The 16,589-nt window shown below is 46.3% G+C and overlaps 2 protein-coding genes across 2 annotated transcripts; both read right to left on the reverse strand.

Moving 5' to 3' along the window:
• Positions 1-3,167: 3,167 nt before the first annotated feature.
• Positions 3,168-6,011, reverse strand: L3040_007765 (uncharacterized protein; the record flags this gene model as incomplete). The annotated part of the gene is made up of 4 exons (XM_066154683.1): positions 3,168-4,311; positions 4,813-5,495; positions 5,553-5,700; positions 5,779-6,011. 4 exons carry the CDS (start codon positions 6,009-6,011, stop codon positions 3,168-3,170), a joined length of 2,208 nt encoding a protein of 735 aa, XP_066010590.1.
• A 7,512-nt stretch (positions 6,012-13,523) lies between these two features.
• L3040_007766 (uncharacterized protein) lies at positions 13,524-15,309 on the reverse strand (the record flags this gene model as incomplete). The annotated part of the gene is made up of 4 exons (XM_007293263.2): positions 13,524-14,169; positions 14,284-14,904; positions 15,025-15,073; positions 15,138-15,309. 4 exons carry the CDS (start codon positions 15,307-15,309, stop codon positions 13,524-13,526), a joined length of 1,488 nt encoding a protein of 495 aa, XP_007293325.2.
• Positions 15,310-16,589: the final 1,280 nt, after the last annotated feature.

Raw genomic sequence — 16,589 nt, forward strand, 5'->3', positions numbered from 1 at the left:
TTAGTAAATGTGATTAGTAAACCTGATTAGTAATTATGCATATGCATATTTTTATGTATATAAACCTTATAGAGTAACCTTACGCTTTATAGGGTTTCCTTATAAGGAGGGGCAGAATTTTGTACCCCCCGTGGGTTCCTCCGTGGGGAGGACTCAAAACTCCGTGGGGCCCTATGGGGCCCTATGGAGCAGCCTAGTGCGCTGTATGCTCTAGCTTTGTTAAGCACGTGGTTAAGTTACGTGCAAGCTCTTATATAAACGAATAGTTGGTTCTTTTTTAAACCACTACCATTATATCATTATATAATACAATACACGTATATATAGCACACATTCGAGTGTCTTCGATCGTCCTCCTTCTCCTTTCTTTCTCACCTACGATTCTACCATAGCTATATATATATATATCTCTTGATTTGACGTTGGGTATATGTCGGAGCTCTTCCCCTCCATACTAGCAGTCACTATCCATCTCTTCAAGAGTTGCTTAGCAGCAATAGCATAGACCTTATAGTATAAGAATTTCTTATTCTAATAATAATTCATCTTCAGTACTAAAGGAAAACCTTATTTTGTTACCTATTGCAATACACAAAAGAAGCTTTATTCATTTGACGTTTATTATTACCGGCAAACCATGAATAACGAATTGAGTACAATTGCAAAAACGGAGTCTTTCGAAAGAAGAAAATAGTATTACTGTTTTAATTTTCTTGGCTAATTAAATTGGTTTATGCTTTATTATTCGAGGTCATGTAACGCGGCCGCTTCCGCAGCCGCCTTTTATATATATCTTCGTATAAAGATCTTAAGCGATTACCTGAGGGATTCACGGGAGCGCGAGGGATCAAACAGAGCTCAGGAAGATCTTAAACTAATAACTTAGAATGAATAACTATCGAGTATAAAGGTTGAAGGAAGCTGAGGCTTATATACACGAAGGTAAAGAGCGCTAAGGACGCGTAAACTACAGTTTACGGATGAAAACAGGAGAACGAGAGAAGAAAGAGAATATAAAAAAGAAAGGAAGGAACTAGCTTGGCTGTGACGACCTTAAGCGATTACCTGAAGGAACTCACGGGAGCGCAGAGGTTCACATAAGAGCTTAAGAGAATCTTAAAGTAATGACTTAGAATCAACAACTACCGAGTATAAAGGTCGAAGGTAGCTGAGGTTTATATACACGAAGGTAAAAGCGCCAAGGACTCGTGAACCATGGTTTATAAGTTAAAAGCGGGGAATGAGAGAATACGAAGAATACGGAGGAAAAAAGGAGGGAAGTAGCTTGGCGTATGTAAGGTGCGTCCAGGAGACCTGGCGTGTCGTCACATTGGCCTACGTAAGAATAATGCCCAGGAGACCTGGCGTATTATCATACTTCGGACTTATATTATAGTAGCTAGCCTCTTTCCTTCCTCGTCTTACTTTTATATTACAAAGCGTATAGATTAAAAATGTAATGGAGCTGGCGGTTTGTATTTGTTTTGTCTATGTATCTAGTACTATTATCAGGTATCCTTGGCACGTGGATGGGTTACAACTTACGTGTAAGGCAGTATATAAACAAGTGGTTGATTCCTTAAGCTATTATTATTAATATATATACATATATACAAAACACATTCGAGTATCATTCGAACGTCCTCCGTTTCCTCCTCTTTTTATTTGCGATTCTATCATGATCATATTTATATATATCTCTTGATTCGCCGTCAGATATATATCGGAGCTTTTCCCTTCCATAATAGCTATTATAATACTATCTCTTCTCAGCCGTAATAGAAGTGTGGCACGTCCACCCGCGGTCCCTTTAAAGGACCGCCATAACCTTCCTTAGCGATATAACAATCATAATTAATATAATGTCACCAACGGTGACCCAAGATAAATTCCAGGGGTTGTGATGGTAGTTAGTTATCCAATCACGTAAGACTATTTTATACCGATCTAATAAGATTTCTGAGCAATGCTAAGAGAAATGTCGGCAAGTAATTCTAGATTTTGGAAAGGGTCGGCCTAAATTAAATATGTCCTACAGCTAAGCCTAATTCAGCCACCGCCATCAATTCTGCCGTACGTAACGCACGTCGCTATAACGACCTTAAGCGATTACCTGAAGGAACTCACGGGAGCGCGGGGTTCACATAAGAGCTTAGGAGGATCTTAAAGTAATGACTTAGAATCAACAACTACCGATTGTAAAGATCGAAGGTAGCTGAAGTTTATATACACGAAGGTAAGAGCGCTAAGGACTCGTGAACCATGGTTTATAAATCAAAAAAAGGGAATGAAAGAATACAAAGAATACGAAGGAAAAAGGAAGGAGGTAGCTTGGCGCATATAAGGATACGTCCAGGAGACCTGGCGTGTCGTCACAGTCGCTGCCTTAAATATAAGTAATTCGCAAAAGGGTCTGAGGTTTCCTTAGTAAAAAGGGGGGTTTAAAGGGGTCCCCCCTTATATTATATTATTAAGTATAAGTAATTCGCAAAGGGGTCTGAGGTTTCCTTAGTAAAAAGGAGGGTTTAAGAGGGTCCTTCCTTTATAATAAACTATCAAAATATAAGTAATTCGCAAAATGGTCTTGGGTCTCCCCGGTAAAAAAAAAGGTTTTAAAGGGTCTTTTTTTATAATAAAATATTAAATCATTTCTCGCGTAATAATACATCTATATTTATTTCATTTTTATAATTATTTATTTTATAATTTCGATTTGAATATATTGAGATTATTATAAATCGAGTGACTAGCCCGTTGGTGACACTACAAAGAACTTGGTCCTTTGCTTTGGTAATCTAATTGATTAGTCAATACAATCAATACCTGTATTACCAATACCTTTACTATATTATATTATACCGCCATCATATTATAGAAGTATGGATAGATAACACTTTGTTCGAGTCGAGCAAGCATCGTTTGTTTTGATTCAAGAGCCAAAGGGATGTATCATACTATACTAAGGTATATCTATAATAATCCCGTCCTTTCTTTCTTTATCATACACCAACGCTCGATTCTCCCCTTGCATACCGTCCCTTATGAAGAAAAGGCCGCTCTTATATTGAGAAGCCTCTAATATATACAATGTAAACAGAAAAAGAAACTCGCGGAAAGAAAGGCATTGACTAATAAGAACCCTTTCTCTCCCACCTTCAGCTACCGGTTTACATGCACATCGAAAAGTACGGGTGGATGGGAACGCACTTGTACGGCGTCGGGCACGTCGTAGAGCCTGTGAACCCCGGTCCGCCGCACTGCTGCCACATCGAACCATCGCCACCGCCGAATCCCCCGCCTGTTTTCTCGCCGGTTTTCCCGCCTTGACCATATCCTTGGCCAAATCCTCCGCCGAGTCCTCCGCCGGTTTTCTCGCCGGTTTTCCCGCCTGTTTTCTCGCCGGTTTTCCCGCCTGTTTTCTCGCCGGTTTCCCCGCCGGTTTGCCCGCCTTGACCATATCCTTGGCCAAATCCTCCGCCGAGTCCTCCGCCGGTTTCCCCGCCGGTTTTCCCGCCTTGACCAAATCCTTGGCCGTATCCTCCGCCGGTCGACCCGGGAGTGGACCCGGGAGTGGACCCAGGAGTGGACCCGGGAGTGGACCCGGGAGTGGACCCAGGAGTGGACCCGGGAGTGGACCCGGGAGTGGACCCAGGAGTGGACCCGGGAGTGGACCCGGGAGTGGACCCGGGGGTAGACCCGGGAGTGGACCCGGGAGTAGACTCAGGGGTATACCCGCTTGTTTTGTCGCCGGTATCCCCGCCGGTTAACCCGCCGCTTGATCCGCCGGTCTTTCCGCCGGTTTTCTCGCCTGTTTTCTCGCCTGTTTCTCCGCCGCTTAACCCGCCGCTTAACCCGCCGCTTGATCCGCCAGTTGATCCGCCGGTAAAGCCGGGGGTAGATTGAGGGGTATACCCGCTTGTTTTGTCGCCGGTATCTCCGCCGGTTAGCCCGCCGCTTGATCCGCCGGTCTTTCCGCCGGTTTTCTCGCCTGTTTTCTCGCCTGTTTCTCCGCCGCTTAACCCGCCGCTTAACCCGCCGCTTGATCCGCCAGTTGATCCGCCGGTAGAGCCGGGAGTGGACCCGGGGGTAGATTGAGGGGTATACCCGCTTGTTTTGTCGCCGGTATCTCCGCCGGTTAACCCGCCGGTTAACCCGCCGCTTGATCCGCCGGTCTTTCCGCCGGTTTTCTCGCCTGTTTTCTCGCCTGTTTCTCCGCCGCTTAACCCGCCGCTTAACCCGCCGCTTGATCCGCCAGTTGATCCGCCGGTAGAGCCGGGAGTGGACCCGGGAGTAGATTGAGGGGTATACCCGCTTGTTTTGTCGCCGGTATCTCCGCCGGTTAACCCGCCGCTTGATCCGCCGGTCTTTCCGCCGGTTTTTTCGCCGGTTTCCCCGCCGGTCAACCCGCCGCTTGACCCGCCGGTTTTCCCGCCGGTTTTTTCGCCTGTTTTCTCGCCGGTTTCCCCGCCGGTATACCCGCCTGTTTTCTCCCCGGTTAGGCCGCCGGTTAGCCCGCCGCTTGACCCGCCGGTTTTCCCGCCGGTTTTTTCGCCTGTTTTCTCGCCGGTTTCCCCGCCGGTATACCCGCCTGTTTTCTCCCCGGTTGACCCGCCGGTTAACCCGCCGCTTGACCCGCCGGTTTTCCCGCCGGTTTTTTCGCCGGTTTTCTCGCCGGTTTCCCCGCCGCTTAACCCGCCGCTTAACCCGCCGGTTTTCCCGCCGGTTTTTTCGCCGCTTTCTTCGCCGCTTGATCCGCCTGTTTTCTCGCCTGTTTTCTCGCCGGTTTCCCCGCCGGTCAACCCGCCGGTATACCCGCCTGTTTTGTCCCCGGTTGACCCGCCGTTTAACCCGCCTGTTTTCTCGCCGGGGTTTTCTGGCGTTCCGCCAGTAAGTTCTTGTGGCGGCGCAGTAGGATTATCTGTGGATTTATACTGTGGCGGGATATTAGGATCCTGTGGCTGAGTAGTAGGGTTCTCTGTCGTCGAAGTTGGACTATTTTTTTCTTGCGTCTTATTATCAGTAGCCTGTAGGTCGGGGTAGCGTTCAGCTTTGATATGTCTCCAGAAGTCGCGCATCATCCATATATCAAACTCGGTGACTTCTTGCGTGCTACCTGCCAACATGATGAAAGCTTTCTGCCCGGTCGGCTGGAAGTCGTAGAAGTCGTCCAGGCCCATGGTGTGGCCGAATTCGTGGAGCCAGATGTGTGGCGAGGGTGTCTTGAGGAAGTAATCGGCCCCGACGCGCTGGCCCCAGTCGCCGCCGGCACCACCGATACCATTGTCCATCTCTGAGGTAAGCCAGAGAGACATGTCGTAGCGCGCTTCGGGTCCTCCGGCGCAGGTTGGGTAGCCGGTGTCTTCTCGATTGAAGTAGCGACCGCAGCCGGGGTCACACTCGGGGGCGCCTCCCTTATCGATGTTTGTGTAAATCGTCTCAGAAGCAGCGTCTGTGAACTGGTCGGCGTTCTTAGCGGCCCAGCCGGTGATTTTGATCTAAGTGAACTTGTTAGACGCGGGGTGCTTGATTTTCCAGGGAGGGATGGAACTTACGGGGACAGAGGAGTATGGCCAGCCCATAAAGCCGGTGAGCCCATCGGTCCACTTCGCCGCGTTCCTCTGCAAAGAGCTGAGGATCTCGGCGCGCTGGTCCGCAGACAAGGTGGCGTCCGAGTCCCAGCGAACGCAGTAGTTGATCGTGCTATACAGCAAACAGTCCGTTAGCGAGGCCCATCCCAAACATGGTAGTTGCTATAGGCAACGAAACGGGACCACCTACCCTTTAGCGGCAATTATAATATCGAAGCCGTAGTTCTTGAAACCCAGCAGATCGCCGTTGTTGTACGTCTTCATTTGATGATCCCAGACTTCCTGCAGCGCCGAGGCCATCTCAGCAGGAGGATCCCATTCGCTCTGGCGCTTCTTAATATCATGCGCAGATTCGTCGCGGGGATCGGAGGCGCGAGCCAGTGTTTGCAGTCCTGCTGCAAGGAGAACGATAGAAAGCTTCATCGTGGAAGGATGATAAAGGAGCAAACAAAGAAAAAAAAAGAAAAACGAAGAGTAAATGTAGACTTGTTGATCAAAACCAGTATACAGAGAGAATGGAAACCGGTCCTGGGACTGGTACAAATATCTGGGGAATGCGGTACATTTTGTATGGATTCGAAAGGAGCGCCAGTGAAGTGCCGACCCCGGGACGCAATCTAGCTCTTTCGTTCCCCGGCTCTTGGCCTTGGGATCCTCGCATATACTTTTCCAAGTACACTTTTCCCCATGTCCGGACTCTCCCATTGAAGATACTGTAGGTTATACCACGGTACAGGCGTAATTGTTACCGCCTTGAGGGTGCCTCAAAAGTTGAAATTTCCACTTTAAACCCCCTGATTCCCCCCCTCCTCAGGCCTCCCAAGGCCTTGTGGGTGTAACAATTACGCCTGCGACGTAGTACCGGTGGTTGCTGTAGGAGAGAGAGAGAGCCAAGCAGACGGTGACGGTGCTGTCGCGTATCTGCCGAAACGTTTGAGCAACCGACGACAGCAGGGGGGAAAGTTCTTATTTTCCGGGGCGGAGGTCCCAGCTAGATGAAGATGACGAAGAAAAGAAGCTTGGAAGGCGATGCTTGGATGAATATCCTGAGCAGGGAATCGGAAGGGGAAGAAGGCCTGAAAGACATACTAGTAGTAGTAGTACGTAGTATTACGTACATTTGATTCAATGTTCGACATGGTAAGGATGAGAGAGGGATCGAAAGTAATCGAGGAATTGTAAGTAAACAAATTTTAGTTTTGAAAGAAGTCTTCCTTAAGGCTGTCACCTAACAAAAATGAACAGCTAGAGCCTCTCATCGCTGGTTTCTTTTCCATGATCTAGCCGTAGTTTTCTTTTCAGTGAGCCGCAAACAACCATCTCCCGATACCTCAAGGCCCGCGGAGGAGCCCTTGCTCGCTTAATCTAGCCTCGGAGCAAGCCCCTCTTATAGTTAAATAGCTAAAAAAATAAGCTTGGTACGGGTTTCGGGCGTCCGAGATATAGTAGTAGTACTACCCGTCTTTCTGTAACGCATACGTACATGTTCCGTTTCCTTCCGGGGCGGTGGAGGGAGGAGTTCGTCTGGAGATGAAAATGTTTGAGGCTGATGGCGACATCATAAGAAGAAATTCGAGGAATACGAGTTTGGTTGTGGATGCATGCTGGGATATAGCCACTGCCGAGAAAAGGGGGTTGGTTACTGTACCGGTACCGGTACCGCTGGTCTTGCCGCGCCTGGCAACAGGAAAAAAGGGTTGAATACTCTCCCCCACCTTTGAATACATGTCGAAAGTGTAATTTTGCAAGGGATCTTGTCAGCTTGTAAACCGATCAACTTACCCACGGTCTAGGCGCAGTGGTTACCCCTTGACGGTGCCTCAAAAGTCTAGTTTCCACTATAAAACCCCTGATTACCCTACCCTCAAGGGGTAGCAAGTACGCCTGGGACGTACTACGTACTACCGGTAGTACCTACTACTACAACGGTATAAGGGTTTATTCGGCTTTGAAAAGTGTGAGCCAGTTTTTAGTCTGTGCAATAGAGTTGACAAGGCTTTAAGCCATTCAGAAATCACCGCTCTACGTAGTACGTAGTACTTGTACGATTTATAAAGCTAAACTGGGTCCGACATTTTATTCATAAGGAGGGAATAGTAGATACTGCGTATCTGATCGAAGATCATCTCCGATACTTTCCCGCCAAAGTATTTTTAGATTTTAGATCAGCCGTGAAACATTATCAATCAGCTTGCGGATGGCAAACATTTGCGAATGGATCGCAAACACCTGCAGCAAGTCGGCGATTAAAGCTGCCGAGGAAGCTGGGCGAGGTACAGTCCGCTACCCCAAGCGTTCTATGTCGATCATTTACGGATCCAGCAACATTCCGAATTGAAGGCTTCTTTTTGTTTTACTCTCGCTTCTAAAAATACATATCAAAAGTATATTCTTGCAAAGGACCTTTCCAGGTTTTAAACCGATCAACTTACGTAGTACTACGTACATACTACTAGTACTGCGTCTCTGGCCTAAGTATTACCCCTTGAGGCCCTTGAGGGTAGGGTAAATAGGGGGTGTATCATGGAAACTAAACTTTGAAGCACCCTCAAGCCTCAAGGGGTAATAATTACGCCTGTACCGTGGCAGTATAAGGATTCATTCAGCTTTGAAATGTATCTTTGACCCAGTATTCAGTCTGTGCAATGGAATTTATTAGGCTTTAAACTATTCAGAAATCACCACTTTACGATTAATGGAATTAAATTGGTTCCGACATTTATTTAAAAGGGGGGAGGGGGCAAGGAAGTACTACCGGTATCCCCCCCTTTACTATCCCCCTCCCTGAGCAAAAGACGAAAAGTATATTTTTACTAGGGGTTGCCAGGAGGTTGTAACCCTAACGCTTAGGAAGCAATTCCTTGAGAATTCATTATTTCTCTATATACGTAGTAATTCGTAGTAAAATCGATAACAAGCAATAATTAATGCACACAAGAACTTATAAAGTATTAGAAAATTAATATAAACGTTGTTTTGCTACAGTTGATAAGCGGTAAGATTTACGATCAAAATATGCACTCACCAAGTGGGTCCGTCTTTTAATTAAGGGGGGATTAGTAAGACACGGTCTGTACGGAGTAAAGTGGCTCGTCCGTTCAACGAAGAAAAAAAAAAGACTAAATCGCGCTATACTCGATGCAAAAGGTGTGCTGCTAAATTTATCCCTTTATTTCTCGTGCGATCAGCATATCTGTCCTCGTACAGTATCGAGAATCATTCCGAAAATAAAATTTTAATTTATTAAATTTTGAATGTAGCTAATTATATAGCAGTGCATAGGAAATGTTTGGCCTGCAAGATAAGTTCTTATGAAATGAGTTCTGATGTCTTAGACGAGCTACTCTATCTTGGTTATATTGTTCTAAGATTTCTAATCATTTCCTGTTTCTTTTATTCAACGGTTTCGCTCGAATATTTCATCAGCGAGTCTTTTAATTACCAATATCTAGCTTATAAGTCCAACTCATCGTCTTTAATCGAGTCGGTTGGAACATCCAATTATAATGTATTAGAGCCGTCTGAGGTATATAAGAAGCGCAATTCCTTTTTCGGGTTTGGCATTATTGCCTCGACGTTCTCCATAATAGCTTCTTCGTTTCCGATCCATATATCCTTTCGCCCGTTTTCCAATTCCCGAAGAAATTTCTTCGTAATATGCTGGAATTTATACTTTTCTTACAGCTTTCATCTGATTACTATCCGCTTCGATAATATAATACTATTTATTATTATTAGCAAGGGAACCAGCAGGTACGTTTCCTATTTTAACTTGTCAGCTCCGCGTAATTGAGTGACGATCTATGAATCACTCATATACATTATAGCCGCGTCTTAATCGATGAACGTATTTAGCTGCGAACTTCAAATGTGCAAAATCGGATGCCTTTTCTTTTCAAAAAAAAAGGCTTATAACTATGCTGGATCTATACGGCTTCATCTTATTATTCGCGTAATTAATATAAGCTTATAATCGTCGGCTCGCTTAGGTGGGCTTTCTTATATCTTCTCAGTCTTAGTCGGCGTAAGCGATTGCGGATCGGAAGCGAATGCGGATTTTTCTATTTTTCTATTAGTATTTGTATACAGAATACAATTTACAACATTACTTTATAATCTACAACCGCACAACTCTTCTCGGCTGACTCCGGTTCGGCTTTGATACTGGTCGTTATGCGACCCGCACGGCCACGCTATAAGCTGGCTACAGCAGTCTGTACTGTGGAAGGGAAGAGCTCCAACATATTCCAGACGTCGAAATCAAGAGATATATGTATATATAGTCATGGTATAATCGTAAGTGAGAAGGAAGGGGAAAAGAAGACGTTCGAAAGACATTCGAATATATTTTGTATGTATGTATGTATATGTTTTATGATGATGGCTCAAGGAGGAACCAACCACTCGTTTATATATTGCCTCACACGTAATGCATCTGCGTGACAAGGGTGCCTAGAGATACTACTATATACATAGACAAAACAAATACAGACCCCCAGCTCTATTATAATACTTGCTTCACTCTCTTTTACAGTTTTCTTTTAATAAGAGATTCCTTTTTATTATGATCTATCCTATCCGTAAAAGAAGGGCGTAGACGATAATAGCTTTCGCTGCAATACTTTGAATTGCTTTTTAAGGCTTTCTTATATATGACTCCTTAACTTAATACGTCGCCGTACCCTATAAGAGGTCTTGAGGCGGCAGGCTTCGCCTGCTATCCGCCCGACGTAAATAAATACAGTAATAACAACAACAACCGCACAGCTCAATTATATTTTGTAATCAATTATAAAGCTGAAAACGCATGTAAATGGTTTTATTATACCGATAGCTTGATATCTTAAATCGATAAAAAGCTTGCTGCTAAGCAGCAAGCTAAAACAAATCTTGAATTTATTGCAAAACAATAACGAATCGTCGATAAGCTTTAAAACGAAGAAAAAGATGCTGAATATCGTAAAGGAGTCGATTTACGCAAAGCTAAGCGCGAGCGTAATAGGATAATACGAAAACGCTTTGCTGCAAGCTGAATTGTTAAAGACGACGATGCAATACTTATTATAATTCTCGATTCGAAAGAGGTTTAATAATTGCAATAATCTTTTGAGCGTCAAATTTTGCGGCCTCGTAAAAAAGGTGTTCCTCGACCAACTTTCTCTTAATCTGAACCTTTTCTCGATAACGATAATTTAATAATCATAACAGATATTATTAAAGACGTTTTTTTAAATCAAGATGTTTTTCTTTTTTTTAACATTAATATCTATAGCTATAGCTCTAATTTTAATAGTAATCGTCGGTTTCCTTAGATTTAATTTGAAAGAATTGACCGACTTGGCACCACCAAGGCGGGACAATAACGGTATACCACTTATTAAACAACAACTATTAATATAAATTAGGAAAAAAAAAATCTTTGTAAGCTTAGAAGACTTTGCTTTACAAACGTAAATTAAAAATATAAAAATGCATTCATTTATGGTGAATTTATATATTAAAATATAATGAAAATATATATAAAGACTATCTTAAATAATTCAAATTTACTTGTTTACTGCGAATATCTTAACAATCACAACCTTAATTTTTTTTAAAAAAACGTCATATAGATCGAAAATCAATCATTTGATCTATTATATTACGAAAGGTATTAATTATTAAATCAAAGTTGGTAGTGATGCACGTATTTTCTTAATGGGTTTAAGTAAAAGTCCGACTTTCGTGTTCCTCGCTTATTCTAGGATTTACACGGCAATTCTGATATATACCCACAAGTAAAATCGAAAAATACATATCAAAGGTACCTTTTTTACTACTTTGACTTATTACAATAAAAGAATAACAATTTATAATTAAAGTTTAATTAATTGATTAATATCAAAATCAATACGATGCATCTTTTTATATAAAAATAATTACGATATAATCATTGGTTGATTTTCTACTCATTATAAAGGAGCAAATTTTACTGTCCCGTCTTGGTGGATGTCCCCGCCTTGGTTGGTGGTGCCGACTTGCTCCAGCAAGTCGATCAATCCTTTCGAATTAAAAATTTAAGGAAACCGACGATTAGTTCGATGAATCGAAAATATAGTATTGCGCTTTCGAAAAAGCGCGTCGCAAACACACCGGCATTATTTAAAAGCTACGAACGCGAGCTTTCTTAGCTTTATAACGAAAGAAACCTATATTTGTATTATACGAATCGAGGCCGCTCGTAAGGCCATACGTATTCGATAATCACCGAAAGAATACTCGACGTATAGCATTATAAATTGCTTTTAGAAGGTTTGTATAATGTTGTTGTTATTGTTGTTATTGCATTTATTAACGTCGGGCGGGTATCTAAAACGCAATGCTTGGACCTTAAGGACCTCTTATAAGGTACGGCGACGTGCTAAGTAAAGGAATTATATATAAAGTTAAATACTTGTAAACCCTTTAAAAGCAATTCATAATGCTATAGGTCGAGTTTTCTTTATTCTTTCGACAACTGTCGAATACGTATAGCCTTACGGGCGGCCTCGATCCGTATAATATAAACATCGTTTTCTTTCGTCGTAAAACTAAGAAGGCTCGCGTTCGTAGCCCTTGAATAAAGCCGGTGTGTTTATAAAACGCTCTTTCGAAAGCGCAATACCGTGTTTTCGATCAATCGAACTAAGCTTTTCTTATTTTATCTTTTATATACGTTCCTTTTTTATCGCAAATCCTCTTAGTCTTTTCAATCGATATGCTCGTTAAATATAAATCGTAGTCGGCGTAATATTCGAAAAGAAAAAAAAAAGAGGTTCGGAATCGCCGGTAAAAGAAGATCTCGTTGAAAAGACGTCGCATATCGATGATTTAATTTCGGCTTTTTAAATTCTTTATCTTTCTTTTTACCGCAAAAGAAAGAAAGAAAAAAAGCTGAAGATTCGTAAGGGGCACCTCGTACAGGTAAAGAATCGTAGCCCCCCTTTTATATAATGTTTAGCTATTGAAACGAGAGCTTTTCCTCAACGTATTTTTTACTCTTAACTGGGTAGTACTTTGTATATAATTCTTGCACTTAGCACGTCGCCGTACCTTAGAAGAGGTCCCTAGGGTCTAAGCATTGGGTTTTGGATACCCGCCCAACGTTAATAGATATAATAATAACAATAACAACAACTATTATTTTATTCCCTATCATATACATACCGGTATATATGTATAAAAAAAAGTCTCAATTAAACCAATGAGTGGTCTTAATACGAAACACAAAACACAAAATCCGAAACACGAAATACGAGAGCGAGGCTAAAGTGCCTGAAAGGAAGTAATTAGGTAAATAAGTACCTGAGGGAGTCGAGCGGATACTTTCAAGAATCGGACACTTTTGAAATGACAGGCAGGTCTTTTTCGGAGGGGGAGGGTGGGGTGACGCAAGCGAGGAGGATAAGAGGAAGGGAAGAGAAGGGATGGATGGATGGATGGATGGATGGATGGATAGGGTGGGGGGATATCTTTAGGGGTTTAAGATACAAGATACGAGAGGGAAAGAAAGGATGGATGGATGGATGGATGATTGACTGAAGGGAGGGAGGCCTACCTGAGTGGGCAGATGGTGAGGATGGATGGAGACTTGGGATGAGATGGATAGGGAGAGATGTGGAACGGCAAATTGTGCCGAACGCGATTTATATACACGTACGAATAGGTATGCTGCTCACTCCTGGCTCAAGACATGCAAGGATAATGAGGGAGAGGGGGAGGGTATCACATTCAAGGTCAGACGGAGAAGGGTAAGGAAGGTTGATTGACAGATGTATACAATACCCCACCACACCGCAGCGCGCCGTGCTGCTCTCCTATCTATCTATCGATCCCCTATGCCAAAGGATCGCCACTAGCACCAAGTATGCAACCCACGAAATAACAAACTTCTACCAGTCATACATCCATGACATCTTACAGTCCCAATCCAAACCCAGCAAAGAGACCCACAGCCGAGACGATCATGGGCAGGGCCATGACCGAGAGCGACTGCGGTCCCGCGAGCTGGCTTGCAGCCGAGGAGGAGTTTGCGTCGCTTGCAGAGCTGCCGCCATTCGAGTTGCCGTTGCTGTTGCCGTTGCCGTTGCCGTTGCCGTTAGAGTTGGAGGAGGTGGCCGCGCTGCCGTCCATCGCAATCATGCCGGGCGAGTAGGACTCGCCACCGTACTGGCTGGGGGTGACATCCTTGCCGATTCCGGGTCCTTTGCCCGCGCCCTTGCTGAAGTAGTCCTGGGCCATCTCGGGCATGGCGGGCAGGAGGAGGTCCTCAACGGCCCAGTCCTCGCCGAAGGCCGGGCACTCGGAGGCGGTGGGGTTGGGGTTGTAGCCACCGTCACCTTTGGGGTTGGGGGTCTTCTTGAAAGCGGTGACAAGACGGTCGAAGTCGGCGTTGGGCTCGATGGAGCCGGCGTTGTCGATGGAGACGATACCGTAGCCGTTGGGCTCGACCGAGTATTCGTAGGCGAGGCCACCAGAGTAGACTCCCGTCATGTTGCTGGAGAAGAGAGAGGCGACCTCGCCCCAATCACGGCGGTTGGTGATACATCCGAACTCGGCCATGCTGACGTTTCAAGTTAGTCAGGGTACGGGATGGAGGGATGGAGGGATGGTCCCATCACGGGATGGATCGGGGGGAGAAGAGAGGAGATCAGATCCGCGGCGGAGAGACACTTACACGAGCGCAGCACCGTAGCCCTTGAGCTTCTCCACCTTCTTGTCCCAGCCAGAGATGGTAAAGGAGGAGGGGTCACACCACGAGTAGTCGTTCAGGGCAAAGAAGTCGCCCCGGGTGCCATCGGGCCCGCAGTCAAAGTAGGCGAGCTGCTGGTCGATGTTCTCGGCCACGTCGGCGGCGGCGTATCCCACGGGGATGTTGCGGTACTTGCGGGCCGACATGTAGGCCTTGATGTCGCGCTGCAGGGCCTTGATGTAGGGGGCGGCAATGGTGTTGTTGCGCTCGTTGATGACCTCGTTCCCGTTGATCATCATGAGCATGTTGCTGTAGCCCGAGAACAGGTCGATGGTGGCGAAAACACTCTGTAGGTACTTCTCGTTGTAGGAGAGGAAGAGCGTCTCGTTGTCCTGTCGGTTGAGCGAGTGTCCGGGCGTGTTCAGATCTAGGCAGAGGTAGATGCCCGCGTCGGCCAGCAACTTCATGCCCTCGGCGTGGGTAGCCGAGTTGTCGACGGTGTAGATCCGGATGGTGTTGATGCCGAGCTCCTTGAAGTGCTTGATGTCACGGGTCAAGGCTGGGATGTCGAGGAGCGGATCCGCTGGATCGGCTGCTCCTCCGGGTCTGTGGTCGGTCGGTTAGCTCTGGGGTTCCTGGTGTTCCTGGTGATGCTGTGTAACGGGGAAATCTGGGACGGGTAGAGGGGGGCATGGAGGGGATGAGGTGGAGTTGAGATGGACGTACTGATAGGCGATTCCTCGAATGTAGAATCGGTCATCTCCCGCGAAGAAAGCTATGGCATGTCAATTGAGTTTCTACATTCCCTCTTCCATCTGGGGATGCCATGAGAGACATACCATTGCCCTTCATGGTCACGATGGGAAGATCCCCCGACGAGGCCTGTCTCGGCTTGAGGTCGTTCGTCACTCTCGTCGCCACATTGTCGGGTGCTCGAGCAACGAGCTCAACATCGGGTGTCACGGCGAGGGCCGTCGAGGCCACCAAGGCCCAAAGCGCCGCGACCTTCATCTCGGGAGCGTGGAAGGGGGAGGAGAGGCGAGAAGTGCAAATGCAAAGAGGGGATCGTCGGTCAGAACGACACCGGAGGCGAAGAAAAAAGGAGGCGGAAGGGAGCTAGATGCACGAATATAAAGGGGGGATTTCGAAGGCTAGATAGATTGCTGAGTTGGTAGGATGGGATGCCAGGTACTAGTCCCCCTCTAAACGAGTGAAGAGGTTGATGGATGTTGCTGGCGCTGGAGAAAATCGAAGACAAAGAAAGGAAGGACAAGTCGTAGCAAGAGCGTCGTCGAGTCGAGTGCGTTGGACGGGGGGGGGGAGAGGAAGAGGAAGAGGAAGAGGAAGAAGTTTTCACTCAAATCGTAGAAATGGACGAGGGAGGAAGGGGAAGAAGAGGAAGAAGAAGAAAAGACGGAGAGAAGTGGCCGGCTGTCACCTGACATCACTACTACTTACGACTTCCAGGTCCGTAGCGAGAGCGAGCGGGAGAGTTGGTCTTGGTCACGAGGCTGAGCGCTTCCCGGACAGTCCAATCTTGGTAGGTGTGGGGGAGGGAGCCGGGGGGACGTGTTCTTGTTGTTCTTGGAAAAACCTTGGATGGCAGCCAAATGCGTCGCTCCGCCACGGGCCAAGCGCTTGGCTGCGCTCCGCCCGTCCAATGGGCGCGGCGGACCGTCGCCCTGAAGGTTTCCATTTCGGCCCCCCGTCGTCCCAAGTCGGGAACTCTAACTCGGCAGTCCGCCAATCCGGAGAAGCGAGATGGGTGGGAGCAGATTCAGGGGCGGCGCTGGGCGGCGCTGGGATGAAACTGACGAAACGGCCAAGGGACGGAAATAGAGTCCCCGACCAGGCCGATCAATTCTTCCGACATGCCATCCGAGTCTTCATATGCGGAAGCTGCTGTCAGAGCAGGCTCAGACATCCGTATCCCTGGCGGCATTCTATTTGCGTCCAGCTATTTGCGGTCACCTATTTGCGTCCCAGGTCGGTGGGAGTGAGTGGGCGAGTGAGTGGTAGCTAAGGAAGTCAGCCAGCCGCAATCAACACTCCAAGCGAGCACGAGCATCCTCGCTACCGTCCGTCACGGGATATCCATCCCGTGACCGTGCAACAAGAGACACACACATGCACACACAGACACACACACACACCTACAATGGACCCGGGACAAGTGAATAGACAGACACAGATGCACGCGCAATCAATCCATCTCCTTCGCGCTTCGGTAACCATGGCAAGTGCGTGGTCGAACAGGTTGGGTAGTTGGTGGTGGCATTATGGTGGTGGTG

This window comes from Drepanopeziza brunnea (assembly GCF_022702325.1).
Source record: "Drepanopeziza brunnea f. sp. 'multigermtubi' strain 214-2 chromosome Unknown ctg14, whole genome shotgun sequence".
Taxonomy (NCBI): domain Eukaryota; kingdom Fungi; phylum Ascomycota; class Leotiomycetes; order Helotiales; family Drepanopezizaceae; genus Drepanopeziza; species Drepanopeziza brunnea.